Genomic DNA, 15,613 nt, shown 5'->3' with positions numbered 1-15,613 from the left:
TGCTTTTCTGCTAGGCAGGTGAATGTGTACACTTGCTTTGCTGCCATACAGGTGAATGTGTACACTGGCTTTGCTGCTAGGCAGGTGAATGTGTACTCTTGCTTTGCTTCTAGGCAGGTGAATGTGTGCACTTGCTTTGCTGCTAGGAAGGTGAATGTGTACACTTGCTTTGCTGCTAGGCAGGTGAATGTGTGCACTTGCTTTGCTGATAGGCAGGTGAATGTGTACACTTGTTTCGCTGCTAGGCAGGTGAATGTGTGCAGGTGCTTTGCTGCCATACAGGTGAATGTGTACACTTCCTTTGCTGCTAGGCAGGTGAATGTGTACACTTCCTTTGCTGCTAGGCAGGTGAATGTGTACACTTGCCTTGCTGCTAGACTGGTGAATGTGTACACTTGCTTTTCTGCTAGGCAGGTGAATGTGTACACTTGCTTTGCTGCTAGGCAGGTGAATGTGTACATTTGCTTTGCTGCTAGGCAGGTGAATGTGTACACTTGTTTTGCTGCTAGGCACGTGAATGTGTACACTTGCCTTGCTGCTAGACAGGTGAATGTGTACACTTGCTTTGCTGCTAGGCAGGTGAATGTGTACACTTGCTTTGCTGATAGGCAGGTGAATGTGTACACTTGCTTTGCTGATAGGCAGGTGAATGCGTACACTTGCTTTGCTGCTAGGCAGGTGAATGTGTGCACTTGCTTTGCTGCTAGGAAGGTGAATGTGTACACTTGCTTTGCTGCTAGGCAGGTGAATGTGTGCACTTGCTTTGCTGATAGGCAGGTGAATGTGTACACTTGTTTCGCTGCTAGGCAGGTGAATGTGTGCAGGTGCTTTGGTGCCATACAGGTGAATGTGTACACTTCCTTTGCTGCTAGGCAGGTGGATGTGTACACTTGCTTTGCTGCTAGGCAGGTGAATGCGTACACTTGCTTTGCTGATAGGCAGGTGAATGTGTACACTTGCTTTGCTGCTAGGCAGGTGAATGTGTACACTTGTTTTGCTGCTAGGCAGGTGAATGTGTACACTTGCTTTGCTGCTAGGCAGGTGATGTGTACACTTGCTTTGCTGATAGGCAGGTGAATGTGTACACTTGCTTTGCTGATAGGCAGGTGAATGCGTACACTTGCTTTGCTGATAGGCAGGTGAATGTGTGCACTTGCTTTGCTACCATACAGGTGAATGTGTACACTTGCTTTGCTGCCATACAGGTGAATTTGTACACTTGCTTTGCTGCTAGGCACGTGAATGTGTGCACTTGCTTTGCTGCCATACAGGTGAATGTGTACACTTGCTTTGCTGCCATACAGGTGAATGTGTACACTTGTTTTGCTGCTAGGCAGGTGAATGTGTACACTTGCTTTGCTGCTAGGCAGGTGAATGCGTACACTTGCTTTGCTGATAGGCAGGTGAATGTGTACACTTGTTTTGCTGCTAGGCACGTGAATGTGTACACTTGCCTTGCTGCTAGACAGGGGAATGTGTACACTTGCTTTTCTGCTAGGCAGGTGAATGTGTACACTTGCTTTGCTGCTAGGCAGGTGAATGTGTACACTTGCTTTGTTGCTAGGCAGGTGAATGTGTGCACTTGCTTTGCTGCTAGGCAGGTGAATGTGTACAGTTGCTTTGCTGCTAGGCACGTGAATGTGTACACTTGCCTTGCTGCTAGACAGGTGAATGTGTACACTTGCTTTGCTGCTAGGCAGGTGAATGTGTACACTTGCTTTGCTGATAGGCAGGTGAATGTGTACACTTGCTTTGCTGATAGGCAGGTGAATGCGTACACTTGCTTTGCTGATAGGCAGGTGAATGTGTGCACTTGCTTTGCTACCATACAGGTGAATGTGTACGCTTGCTTTGCTGCCATACAGGTGAATTTGTACACTTGCTTTGCTGCTAGGCACGTGAATGTGTGCACTTGCTTTGCTGCCATACAGGTGAATGTGTACACTTGCTTTGCTGCCATACAGGTGAATGTGTACACTTGCTTTGCTGCTAGGCTGGTGAATGTGTACACTGGCTTTGCTGCTGGCAGGTGAATGTGTACACTTGCTTTGCTGCTAGGCTGGTGAATGTGTGCACTTGAATTGCTGCCATACAGGTGAATGTGTGCTCTTGCTTTGCTGCTAGGCTGGTGAATGTGAACACTTGCTTTGCTGCCATACAGGTGAATGTGTACACTTGCTTTGCTGCCATACAGGTGAATGTGTACACTTGCTTTTCTGCTAGGCAGGTGAATGTGTACACTTGCTTTGCTGCCATACAGGTGAATGTGCACACTTGCTTTGCTGCTTGGCAGGTGAATGTGTACACTTGCTTTTCTGCTAGGCAGGGGTATGCGTACTCTTGCTTTGCTTCTAGGCAGGTGAATGTGTACACTTGATTTGCTGCCATGCAGGTGAATCTGTTCACTTGCTTTTTTGCTAGGCTGGTGAATGTGTACACTTGCTTTGCTGCCATACAGGTGAATGTGTACACTGGTTTTGCTGCTAGGCAGGTGAATGTGTGCACTTGCTTTGCTGCCATGCAGGTGAATGTGTGCACTTGCTTTGCTGCTAGGAAGGTGAATGTGTACACTTGCTTTGCTGCTAGGCAGGTGAATGTGTGCACTTGCTTTGCTGATAGGCAGGTGAATGTGTACACTTGTTTCGCTGCTAGGCAGGTGAATGTGTGCAGGTGCTTTGCTGCCATACAGGTGAATGTGTACACTTCCTTTGCTGCTAGGCAGGTGAATGTGTACACTTCCTTTGTTGCTAGGCAGGTGAATGTGTACACTTGCTTTGCTGATAGGCAGGTGAATGCGTACACTTGCTTTGCTGATAGGCAGGTGAATGTGTGCACTTGCTTTGCTACCATACAGGTGAATGTGTACACTTGCTTTGCTGCCATACAGGTGAATTTGTACACTTGCTTTGCTGCTAGGCACGTGAATGTGTGCACTTGCTTTGCTGCTATACAGGTGAATGTGTACACTTGCTTTGCTGCCATACAGGTGAATGTGTACACTTGCTTTGCTGCTAGGCAGGTGAATGTGTGCACTTGCTTTGCTGCCATACAGGTGAATGTGTGCTCTTGCTTTGCTGCTAGGCTGGTGAATGTGTGCACTTGCTTTGCTGCCATACAGGTGAATGTGTACACTTGCTTTTCTGCTAGGCAGGTGAATGTGTACACTTGCTTTGCTGCCATACAGGTGAATGTGCATACTTGCTTTGCTTCTTGGCAGGTGAATGTGTGCACTTGCTTTGCTGATAGGCAGGTGAATGTGTACACTTGTTTCACTGCTAGGCAGGTGAATGTGTGCAGGTGCTTTGCTGCCATACAGGTGAATGTGTACACTTCCTTTGCTGCTAGGCAGGTGAATGTGTACACTTCCTTTGCTACTAGGCAGGTGAATGTGTACACTTGCTTTGCTGCTAGGCACGTGAATGTGTACACTTGCCTTGCTGCTAGACTGGTGAATGTGTACACTTGCTTTTCTGCTAGGCAGGTGAATGTGTACACTTGCTTTGCTGCTAGGCAGGTGAATGTGTACATTTGCTTTGCTGCTAGGCAGGTGAATGTGTACACTTGTTTTGCTGCTAGGCACGTGAATGTGTACACTTGCCTTGCTGCTAGACAGGTGAATGTGTACACTTGCTTTGCTGCTAGGCAGGTGAATGTGTACACTTGCTTTGCTGATAGGCAGGTGAATGTGTACACTTGCTTTGCTGATAGGCAGGTGAATGCGTACACTTGCTTTGCTGCTAGGCAGGTGAATGTGTGCACTTGCTTTGCTGCTAGGAAGGTGAATGTGTACACTTGCTTTGCTGCTAAGCAGGTGAATGTGTGCACTTGCTTTGCTAATAGGCAGGTGAATGTGTACACTTGTTTCGCTGCTAGGCAGGTGAATGTGTGCATGTGCTTTGGTGCCATACAGGTGAATGTGTACACTTCCTTTGCTGCTAGGCAGGTGGATGTGTACACTTGCTTTGCTGCTAGGCAGGTGAATGCGTACACTTGCTTTGCTGATAGGCAGGTGAATGTGTACACTTGCTTTGCTGCTAGGCAGGTGAATGTGTACACTTGTTTTGCTGCTAGGCAGGTGAATGTGTACACTTGCTTTGCTGCTAGGCAGGTGAATGTGTACACTTGCTTTGCTGATAGGCAGGTGAATGTGTACACTTGCTTTGCTGATAGGCAGGTGAATGCGTACACTTGCTTTGCTGATAGGCAGGTGAATGTGTGCACTTGCTTTGCTACCATACAGGTGAATGTGTACACTTGCTTTGCTGCCATACAGGTGAATTTGTACACTTGCTTTGCTGCTAGGCACGTGAATGTGTGCACTTGCTTTGCTGCCATACAGGTGAATGTGTACACTTGGTTTGCTGCCATACAGGTGAAGGTGTACACTTGGTTTGCTGCTAGGAAGGTGAATGTGTACACTTCTTTGCTGCCATACAGTTGAATGTGTACATTTGCTTTGCTGCTAGGCAGGTGAATGTGTACACTTGCTTTGCTGCCATACAGGTGAATGTGTACACTGGCTTTGCTGCTGGCAGGTGAACGTGTACACTTGCTTTGCTGCTAGGCTGGTGAATGTGTGCACTTGCTTTGCTGCCATACAGGTGAGTGTGTGCTCTTGCTTTGCTGCTAGGCTGGTGAATGTGTACACTTGCTTTGCTGCTAGGCTGGTGAATGTGTGCACTTGCTTTGCTGCCATACAGGTGAATGTGTGCTCTTGCTTTGCTGCTAGGCAGGTGAATGTGTACACTTGCTTTGCTGCCATACAGGTGAATGTGCACACTTGCTTTGCTGCTAGGCAGGTGAATGTGTACACTTGCTTTTCTGCTAGGCAGGTGAATGTGTACACTTGCTTTGCTGCCATACAGGTGAATGTGCACGCTTGCTTTGCTGCTCGGCAGGTGAATGTGTACACTTGCTTTGCTTCTAGGCAGGTGAATGTGTACACTTGATTTGCTGCCATGCAGGTGAATGTGTTCACTTGCCTTTTTGCTAGGCTGGTGAATGTGTACACTTGCTTTGCTGCCATACAGGTGAATGTGTACACTGGCTTTGCTGCTAGGCAGGTGAATGTGTACACTGGCTTTGCTGCTAGGCACGTGAATGTGTGCTCTTGCTTTGCTGCCATGCAGGTGAATGTGTGCAGGTGCTTTGCTGTCATACAGGTGAATGTGTACACTTGCTTTGCTGCTAGGCAGGTGAATGTGTACACTTGCTTTGCTGCTAGGCAGGGGTATGCGTACACTTGCTTTGCTACCATACAGGTGAATGTGTACACTTGCATTGCTGCCATACAGGTGAATGTGTACACTTGCTTTGCTGCTAGGCACGTGAATGTGTGCACTTGCTTCGCTGCTAGGCAGGTGAATGTGTACACTTGCTTTGCTGCCATACAGGTGAATGTGTACACTTGCTTTGCTGCTTGGCAGGTGAATGTGTACACTTGCTTTGCTGCCATACAGGTGAATGTGTACATTTGCTTTGCTGCTAGGCAGGTGAATGTGTACACTTGCTTTGCTGATAGGCAGGTGAATGTGTACACTTGCTTTGCTGCTAGGTTGGTGAATGTGTACACTTGATTTGCAGCTAGGCAGTTGAATGTGTACACTTGCTTTGCTGCCATACAGGTGAATGTGTACACTTGCTTTGCTGCTAGGCAGGTGAATATGTATACTTGCTTTGCTGCTTAGCAGGTGAATGTGTACACTTGTTTCGCTGCCATGCAGGTGAATGTGTACACTTGTTTTGCTGCCATAGAGGTGAATGTGTACACTTGCTTTGCTGCTAGGCAGGTGAATGTGTACACTTGCTTTGATGCTAGGCAGGTAAATGCGTACACTTGCTTTGCTACCATACAGGTGAATGTGTACACTTGCTTTGCTGCCATACAGGTGAATGTGTACACTTGCTTTGCTGCTAGGCAGGGGTATGCGTACACTTGCTTTGCTACCATACAGGTGAATGTGTACACTTGCTTTGCTGCCATACAGGTGAATGTGTACACTTGCTTTGCTGCTAGGCACGTGAATGTGTGCACTTGCTTTGCTGCCATACAGGTGAATGTGTACACTTGCTTTGCTGCTAGGCAGGTGAATGTGTACACTTGCTTTGCTGCCATACAGGTGAATGTGTACACTTGCTTTGCTGCTAGGCAGGTGAATGTGTACACTTGCTTTGCTGCCATACAGGTGAATGTGTACATTTGCTTTGCTGCCATACAGGTGAATGTGTACACTTGCTTTGCTGCTAGGCACGTGAATGTATACACTTGCTTTGCTGCTAGGTGGGTGAATGTGTACACTTGATTTGCAGCTAGGCAGTTGAATTTGTACACTTGCTTTGCTGCCATACAGGTGAATGTGTACACTTGCTTTGCTGCTAGGCAGGTGAATATGTATACTTGCTTTGCTGCTTAGCAGGTGAATGTGTACACTTGTTTCGCTGCCATGCAGGTGAATGTGTACACTTGTTTTGCTGCCATACAGGTGAATGTGTACACTTGCTTTGCTGCTAGGCAGGTAAATGCGTACACTTGCTTTGCTACAATACAGGTGAATGTGTACACTTGCTTTGCTGCCATACAGGTGAATGTGTACACTTGCTTTGCTGCTAGGCACGTGAATGTGTGCACTTGCTTTGCTGCCATACAGGTGAATGTGTACACTTGCTTTGCTGCCATACAAGTGAATGTGTACACTTGCTTTGCTGCTAGACACGTGAATGTGTGTACTTGCTTTGCTGCAAGGCAGGTGAATGTGTACACATGCTTTGCTGCTCGGCAGGTGAATGTGTACACTCGGTTTGCTACTAGACACGTGATTGTGTACACTCTTAGGCAGGTGAATGTGTACACTTGCTTTGCTTCTAGGTGGGTGAATGTGTACACTTGATTTGCAGCTAGGCAGTTGAATGTGTACACTTGCTTTGCTACCATACAGGTGAATGTGTACACTTGCTTTGCTGCTAGGCAGGTGAATATGTATACTTGCTTTGCTGCTTAGCAGGTGAATGTGTACACTTGTTTCGCTGCCATGCAGGTGAATGTGTACACTTGTTTTGCTGCCATTCAGGTGAATGTGTACACTTGCTTTGCTGCTAGGCAGGTGAATGTGTACACTTGCTTTGCTGCTAGGCACGCGAATGTGTGCACTTGCTTTGCTGCCATACAGGTGAATGTGTACACTTGCTTTGCTGCCATACAGGTGAATGTGTACACTTGCTTTGCTGCTAGGCACGTGAATGTGTGCACTTGCTTTGCTGCCATGCAGGTGAATGTGTACACTTGCTTTGCTGCCATACAGGTGAATGTGTACACTTGCTTTGCTGCTAGACACGTGAATGTGTGCACTTGCTTTGCTGCAAGGCAGGTGAATGTGTACACATGCTTTGCTGCTTGGCAGTTGAATGTGTGCACTTGTTTTGCTGCTCGGCAGGTGAATGTGTACACTCGGTTTGCTACTAGACACGTGATTGTGTACACTCTTAGGCAGGTGAATGTGTGCATTGTTAGTATTATATTCATCAAAGAAATGTACTCAGACAGCACACCGTCTTATCGACATCCGCTGCGCGTCGGTCGATTCATTCGATGTACTGTCTTCGTGCATATTTTGAGGTACGATATGATAACCGTTAATGTTAATACAGAACACTCAATTTTATCAGGTATGCAAAGAAAATTTGAAATTGCGATAACTAATTTAATTTTATTCCTGTATGATCATACACATTTCTTTATGTATTTATTTGTTTGCTTCCGGCTTTTCAGATCGGTCATGAATATATAGTGGGAATAATGTCAGTGGGGTCATAGTCTCGTCTTTGCTACTGTCACGTGTCCAAACGGTTTTGAAATCTGGTACTTGTATTCACGTTTTTGTCTGGACAGGAACAGGCCGATCATCAACAATAAAGTACACGTCACATTCAAGGGTGAAGGTGAGCCAGTATAAACTATATGTTATATATGTTATTCAGTTCGACCTAAGTCGTATTGGGCTCAGCTGGTGAGGTTTCAATGGCGGTTATTGTTTAGCACCCAGTATAAACGATTCTTAATAATCAGGAGAGGCTTCATCAGTACCAGAGACTAGTAAACAAATTATTAGAAATTATATTTATTTATTCATTTTGGGTTTTTGTAAATGATTCGAGTTACAGCAACTTAGCCTCCTTTTAGAGCCCCACAGGCTAACCTTTGACCTGTCATGTATGTGTACACCAGGTGCGTGATTCCTAACACGTATTCGTGACTATGAAAAATTTGATAATTTTATCAGATTAAATATTTTACCGCTACTTTCGAACCGTTTATTTATTTGTTTGTTTGTTTATTTATTTATAATTGTCGAATTAATTAAGTCATTTTAAATATTTCTCAACAGGAAAATTATAATGGACCAACAGAAAATATCCTTGGTACTACTGGGCCTTAGTGGCAGCGGTAAAAGTGCGACAGGAAATACCATCCTAGGAAAAGAGAAGTTCCTCAGTAAACGATCGATGATGCCAACAACAAAGACAGCACAAGAAGCAACGTCACAGCTGGATGGCAGAGAAATCATGGTAATCGACACACCGTCGATTTTAAACCCTAACCACAAAGAGTTGACGTCTGGTCAGGTTGTCTCGGAAATTCTCAAAGGCACTACATTCGCCAAAATAGGCCTGGACGCCATTGTTCTGACCATAAACGCCAATGACCGAATGACAAAAGAACACGCAGATTCCATAAAATGGCTGTATTTGCTGTTCGGAGAAGAAAACATCGCGAAGTACGGCATCGTCCTGTTCACTCGTTTGGATCAGCTTGTTGCAGACGATATTAGTTTTGAAAATTTTCTGAACGAAATACCAGCCTGTCTGACTGAACTGATTGAAAAATGTGACAACCGCTGCTTCGCCTTTGATAATAGTAATGTGGGAAACGAAAAAGCTAAGTCACAAGTTACAAGTTTGTTAAAAACAATCGATGAAATGAAAGCGTCGAGCGGCTCGACCGGCCCCTGCGTTTTAGACGGTATTGAAAACCGAGTAGCTCAAGTTGTGGATCTAGAGCAAAATTGCAGATCCATTAAACATGACAGACATTTCGGTCTCAAAGAAATTGCTGGCGGAATCCTTGTTTTGATTGTCAGTGTATCGGTATACTGCATTGCCAAAATGTGGAACAGGTTTTGGACGGCAGTGGGTTATTACGTGTCAGGCAGAGATGAATAATTAATGTGGTTAGTAATTCGTATCAAAACAGTTCACTTCACAATCTGAATGTACATGAATAATGACGTAATGTCATTATCTATTAAATAAATACTGTTAAATCGTTTATAGCATAATATTTTCTAACAAAATTGACATTTTTAATATTTGATACTTTTTTAGGAAATTGCCTTGTGTGACTTTTTGAACAATAGTTCGCTTAGATATTAAATATATATATATATATATATATATATATAAGATTAAGTGAGAAGATTCCTCACCCTGGTTGATAAGTGTTTCCAACAGGGAAACAAACTCAGGAAAATTTTCAGCCGTAACACCATCAAATTGAGCTACAGTTGTACGAATAACGTGAAGCAAATAATCTGCAATCAAAACAAACAACAGCTTACAGCGGCCAACACCAATACACCCAGTACCGAGATCAACAGATTATGTAACTGCCGTAAGAAATCTGAATGCCCCTTAGACGGAAATTGTTTACAATCGGCCCTGGTTTACCAAGCTAATATCAGACGGCAAGACAACAACAAGTGTGAAACATATGTGGGACTAACAGGAAATGAATTTAAAACCCGGTACAGAAACCACACAGCATCGCTACGCAACCAATCATTGAGAAACGCAACAGAGCTCAGTAAATACGCTTGGTCATTAAAAGACAATAACATCGATTACGACATCAAATGGAGAGTGTTATCGCGTGCTGCACCATACAATACTTCAAGCAAACGTTGCAACTTATGTATTAGAGAGAAATATATTATAATTTTCCAACCACATTACTGTAGTTTAAATAAAAGAAATGAGCTGTTTTCTTCCTGTAGACACAGAGCCAAATCGTTGCTATGCAACAACTAGTTTTAATATCGTAAACACACTCCATTGTTATGCAAATCTGTAGCGCTTATAACGTAGTCTGTTTCGGTGGTTTATTTAATAAAGTCTTAACTCCTGATGAGTGAGGTACTCCATGTACCTTACGAAACAGTACTGTAGAGTGAACTTTACTCATGTAGTCGTGTCTTAATTTCTCTGTCCACGTATGTATGTATGTATATATATATCTCTATATATATAGAGATATTGTGAACAGAAAAATTGTGATCTTCGCTTTGGCTTTTTGGTATACATTGTATATGATTTTTGTGTGGAATGTTATTATCGATATATTCATAAAATCATTGTGATTTATTTTGGGTAAATTAAATAGTGTCGTTGACATATTATATTACTTATCATATGATCAACGTGTTCATTTGTCGCACTATGTAAGCACAGAGGTGTTCATTTGCCTCAATATATGAACACAGAGGTGTTCATTTGTCTCAATATGTGAACACAGAGGTGTTCATTTGTCTCAATATGTAAGCACAGGGGTGTTCATTTGTCTCAATATGTGAACACAGAGGTGTTTATTTGACTCAATATGTAAGCACAGAGGTGACCATTTGCCTCAATATGTAAGCACAGAGGTGTTCATTTGTCTCACTATGTAAGCACAGAGGTGTTCAATTGCCTCACTATGTGAACACAGAGGTGTTCATTTGTCTCAATATGTAAACACAGATGTGTTCATTTGCCTCACTATGTAAGCACAGAGGTGTTTATTTGCCTCAATATGTGAACACAGAGGTGTTTATTTGACTCAATATGTGAACACCTCTGTGTTCAATTGCCTCACTATGTAAGCACAGAGGTGTTCAATTGCCTCACTATGTAAGCACAGAGGTGTTCATTTGCCTCAATATGTAAACACAGACGTGTTCATTTGTCTCACTATGTAAGCACAGAGGTGTTCAATTGCCTTACTATGTAAGCACAGAGGTGTTCATTTACCTCACTATGTAAGCTCAGAGGTGTTCAATTACCTCACTATGTAAGCACAGAGGTGTTCATTTGTCTCACTATGTAAGCACAGAGGTGTTCAATTGTCTCACTATGTAAGCACAGAGGTGTTCATTTGTCTCAATATGTAAGCACATAGGTGTTCATTTGCCTCACTATGTAAGCACAGAGGTGTTCATTTGTATCACTATGTAAGCACAGAGGTGCTCAATTACCTCACTATGTAAGCACAGAGGTGTTCACTTGCCTTACTATGTAAGCACAGAGGTGTTCATTTGTCTCACTATGTAAGCACAGAGGTGTTGATTTGCCTCACTATGTGAACACATAGGTGTTCATTTGCCTCCCTATTTGAACAGAGGTGTTCAATTACCTCACTATGTAAGCACAGAGGTGTTCATTTGCCTCACTATGTAAGCACAGAGGTGTTGATTTGCCTCACTATGTGAACACATAGGTGTTCATTTGCCTCCCTATTTGAACAGAGGTGTTCAATTACCTCACTATGTAAGCACAGAGGTGTTCATTTGCCTCACTATGTAAGCACAGAGGTGTTCAATTACCTCACTATGTCAGCACAGAGGTGTTAATTTGCCTCACTATGTAAGCACAGAGGTGTTCAATTACCTCACCATGTAAGCACAGAGGTGTTCATTTGCCTCATTATGTGAACACATAGGTGTTCAATTTCCTCACTATGTAAGCACAGAGGTGTTCATTTGCCTCACTATGTGAACACACAGGTGTTTATTTGCCTCACTATGTGAACACAGGTGTTGATTTGCCTCACTATGTGAACACATAGGTGTTCATTTGCCTCCCTATTTGAACAGAGGTGTTCAATTACCTCACTATGTAAGCACAGAGGTGTTCATTTGCCTCACTATGTAAGCACAGAGGTGTTCAATTACCTCACTATGTAAGCACAGAGGTATTCATTTACCTCACTATGTAAGCACAGAGGTGTTCAATTACCTCACCATGTAAGCACAGAGGTGTTCATTTGCCTCACTATGTGAACACATAGGTGTTCAATTACCTCACTATGTAAGCACAGAGGTGTTCATTTGCCTCACTATGTGAACACAGAGGTGTTCAATTATCTCACTATGTAAGCACAGAGGTGTTGATTTGCCTCACTATGTGAACACATAGGTGTTCATTTGCCTCCCTATTTGAACAGAGGTGTTCAATTACCTCACTATGTAAGCACCGAGGTGTTCATTTGCCTCACTATGTAAGCACAGAGGTGTTCAATTACCTCACTATGTAAGCACAGAGGTGTTCATTTGCCTCACTATATGGACACATAGGTGTTCAATTACCTTACTATGCAAGCACAGTGGTGTCTATTTGCCTTACTGTGTAAACAAATATATGTTCAATTGCATTACTATGTATCATGTACAACCACGCTGTCAGAGAGTCTTGTAGAAACTATTTTTCACTGTATTTTGTCAATTATTGTTAAAAATAAGCCACGGAGTGATAATTTAGCATTTTTTTTTCAATTTCCCGATACATCTCCCGTTTGTACGTATCATGCGAACGCTTGTGTGAAACTACTTCACAAAACAAAATATCATTTTGATGAAATATCATGGGTAACTTGAATGGTGTGACAATAATTTAGTTATTCGCCAAATTCGTGCATTCATAAGGAATCAACGTGAGCGAAAGAATGTGACTAGTGACCAATCTTTTTGTTCATGATGCCTTCATGTTTCTGAATGTGCCAACATGTGTACCTGCAACGTCTTGCATGTCCTTTTTCTCCAATGTCTAACTTTCACAGTTTACAAATAGTATTAAGACCAAGTTGAATGCCAATGTTAAACTGTCGTTTTCTAAAGTGATAATATCAGCCCATCCCATCCCATTCAATTTGTCGTCGATGACAAAATCAATCGTATTTTACTCGATGACAGGTAACCAATCGATAGAGAGATGTCTAGTCACGTGAAGGCAGTTGAGTAATGTAACCAATGGATGGAGAGATATCTAGTCACGTGATGGCAGTTGAGTAATGTAACCAATGGATGGAGAGATATCTAGTCACGTGATGGCAGTTGAGTAATGCGTGATTTGATCTTCAAAACCCTAACTGTAATGCAGTACGTCTCAGCGCTGACCCTGTCACATTTGACACAGTCTGATAACTATTTTCTGAATACAGTATGCAGCTCAACCTCAAAATAATTTCAGATTACTTTCTCTGAAATATTTTTTTGATTAGTACGAATAACCAATGGACGATTAGTTCTAATCAACAGGGGATGGGATGGAACAGAGTAATGCGCGAACAATTATATTGTTTTTTATTTTATTATTTTTTCTGTATATTATAATTATTTTCCCAAGATGATCCACACGTATTTTTTCCAGCATTTTTTTTCATCTAGTTTTATCCTGTGCAGAGTTACCCCTCCCCTCGCGAGGTTGTATGTTTCCAATATTCAGAGGCGGTGGCATGAAATTTTACATGGAGGGGCGACCTTACTAGGGGTTCCAGGGCTTTCTTCCCCTTCAAATGTTTGAAATCTAGACTACCCGAAACGCTATTTCCTGCATTTGAGAGGTAAATTTTGCTGACACAAATTGTTTCAGTCCAATTTTGGAGGGGCGACGCCCCCCTAACTTTTTTTTCGAGGGAGCGACCGCCCTCTCTGCCCCCTGTGCCGCCGCCACTGAATATTTGTCAACATCTCGAAGTCAGTGTCTCATTTCTCAATCCTAAAGCTCAATCCTAAAACAATCCTGCAGATAGTACTCATTTTACATTTACACACCGGCAATCCAGCAAAACGATTTATACACATGCAAATGCCAAAGGTAACCCTACCCTATAAGTCACTGTGTATATGCTTACAAACTTTACGTCAGAGTTGTACTTCAACCGAAACGCTGACTATAACGTCACGTGATCAATAGTGAGCTGGCGTTCCAGAAATAAACAGCTGTGTATGAAACCATTCTGGTCGCCATATTAACCGGAACAGTCGTAACATTACATGCTGGTGAGTCAGACTTCGTTGTAAAGACAACTAAAGTTTCATTGCTACTCAGCTGGTACTTTTTTACGACGTCGCTATCTGATATATTTAATATTTACCGTTTCAACAGTTTTAAACAATTAGGAAGTTATAACTTCACAGTACCAATATGTATTCCTCCGCCGCTATGACAACACAAACTCATCAAACAGATCTGTGTTGTTAATGTGCTCATTGTCACATAACCACACTTCTTCTCGTATATTTACAGTGCGTGTTATTGGTAGAATAATGGCGGCTCGTAAAGTATTCGTCATCTTACTAGGCCTTAGTGGTAGTGGTAAAAGTGCAACAGGTAACACAATCTTGGGAAAGAAAGAATTCCACAGCAAAAGTTCCACTATGCCAACAACATATAAGGTGCAAGAGAAAACGTCTATGCTGCCCGATGGGACTGAAATCGTGGTCATTGACACACCGCCTCTTTTGAACCCTAACCACGAAGATTTGACGCCTGGTCAAGTTGTCTCAGAAATTCTAAAAGGTATAACCTACGCCAACACAGGCCTAAACGCCATTGTTCTGACCATAAACGCCAATGACCGAATGACAAAGGAACACGCAGATTCCATAAAATGGCTGTATTTTCTGTTCGGAGAAGAAAACATCGCAAAATACGGCATCGTCTTATTCACTCGTATGGATCAGCTTGATGCAGATCATATGAATTTTGATGATTTCAGAAAAAAGATTCCCCAGTGTCTGAGTGACTTGATCAATAAATGTGGGGGGCGTTGCATTGCTTTTGATAACACCGTAAAAAGTGAAGATAGCAGAACGACGCCTCAAGTTTCCAAGCTTATAAACATAATTCGTCAAATTAATGAAAAGAACGGCCCCTGCATGTTACATAACATCGAACAGCGAGTCGGCAAAATAGTGGACCTTGAGCAAAGACGTCGAGTCGTCGAAATTGAAAGAGAAGGGTTTGTTGTCATCGAATTTGTTTATTCTGCCCTCGGTTATGTATACGGAGGATTGGTTGGAATGTGGGATACCTTATGGCATGTATTGGGGGTATGACCTTCCAAACAGAGAACTGACATCGGAAGTGTAATGATTACCGGCATGCACTGCGTCTGTATACAACACAGTATTTATCTAATTCAAAATAAGTGTCTCATACCATACCACGAATATTTAAATAGAAATGCAATATATACGCCGTGTAGAAATTAAATGCTGAATAGTGTCATGGTGTCTGATAAAATACACTCTAATACAACGTGTACTCATATATAAAATGATGATTTGTGTACGCAATAAACATGTGTATATTTATTGTTTTGTGTTCTTAATTTCACAGTGTTGAAGATTTCGTAAGAATGCGTTACACCGGTGCGTGCTCAGACCCTCCCCCCCCATGCTCACAGGTAAACTCACCCCTGAAACAAAATGCACAGATATATTCAATGTATATATTTTCAAGTAGATGTTTGTGCGGGTATCACCGAATTCACAGTTGGTGAAAGTGTGTGACGCAAAAGTCAAAT

The 15,613-nt window shown here is 42.8% G+C and overlaps 2 protein-coding genes across 2 annotated transcripts; both read left to right on the top strand.

The window, feature by feature from the left end:
- Positions 1-7,502: 7,502 nt before the first annotated feature.
- Positions 7,503-10,229, top strand: LOC146740243 (uncharacterized). Its single transcript, XM_085501088.1, has 3 exons — positions 7,503-7,662; positions 7,766-7,935; positions 8,382-10,229. Exon 3 carries the CDS (start codon positions 8,392-8,394, stop codon positions 9,214-9,216), a length of 825 nt encoding a protein of 274 aa, XP_085357214.1. The 5' UTR covers positions 7,503-7,662; positions 7,766-7,935; positions 8,382-8,391; the 3' UTR covers positions 9,217-10,229.
- Positions 10,230-13,967: 3,738 nt separating this feature from the next.
- Positions 13,968-15,401, top strand: LOC102805874 (uncharacterized). Its single transcript, XM_006823620.3, has 2 exons — positions 13,968-14,084; positions 14,332-15,401. Exon 2 carries the CDS (start codon positions 14,352-14,354, stop codon positions 15,141-15,143), a length of 792 nt encoding a protein of 263 aa, XP_006823683.1. The 5' UTR covers positions 13,968-14,084; positions 14,332-14,351; the 3' UTR covers positions 15,144-15,401.
- The last annotated feature ends 212 nt before the right edge of the window (positions 15,402-15,613 follow it).

This window comes from Saccoglossus kowalevskii, chromosome 7 (assembly GCF_978046115.1).
Source record: "Saccoglossus kowalevskii chromosome 7, keSacKowa6.1, whole genome shotgun sequence".
NCBI classification, from domain to species: Eukaryota; Metazoa; Hemichordata; class Enteropneusta; family Harrimaniidae; genus Saccoglossus; species Saccoglossus kowalevskii.
This window is presented reverse-complemented; position numbering and strand designations above follow the sequence as displayed.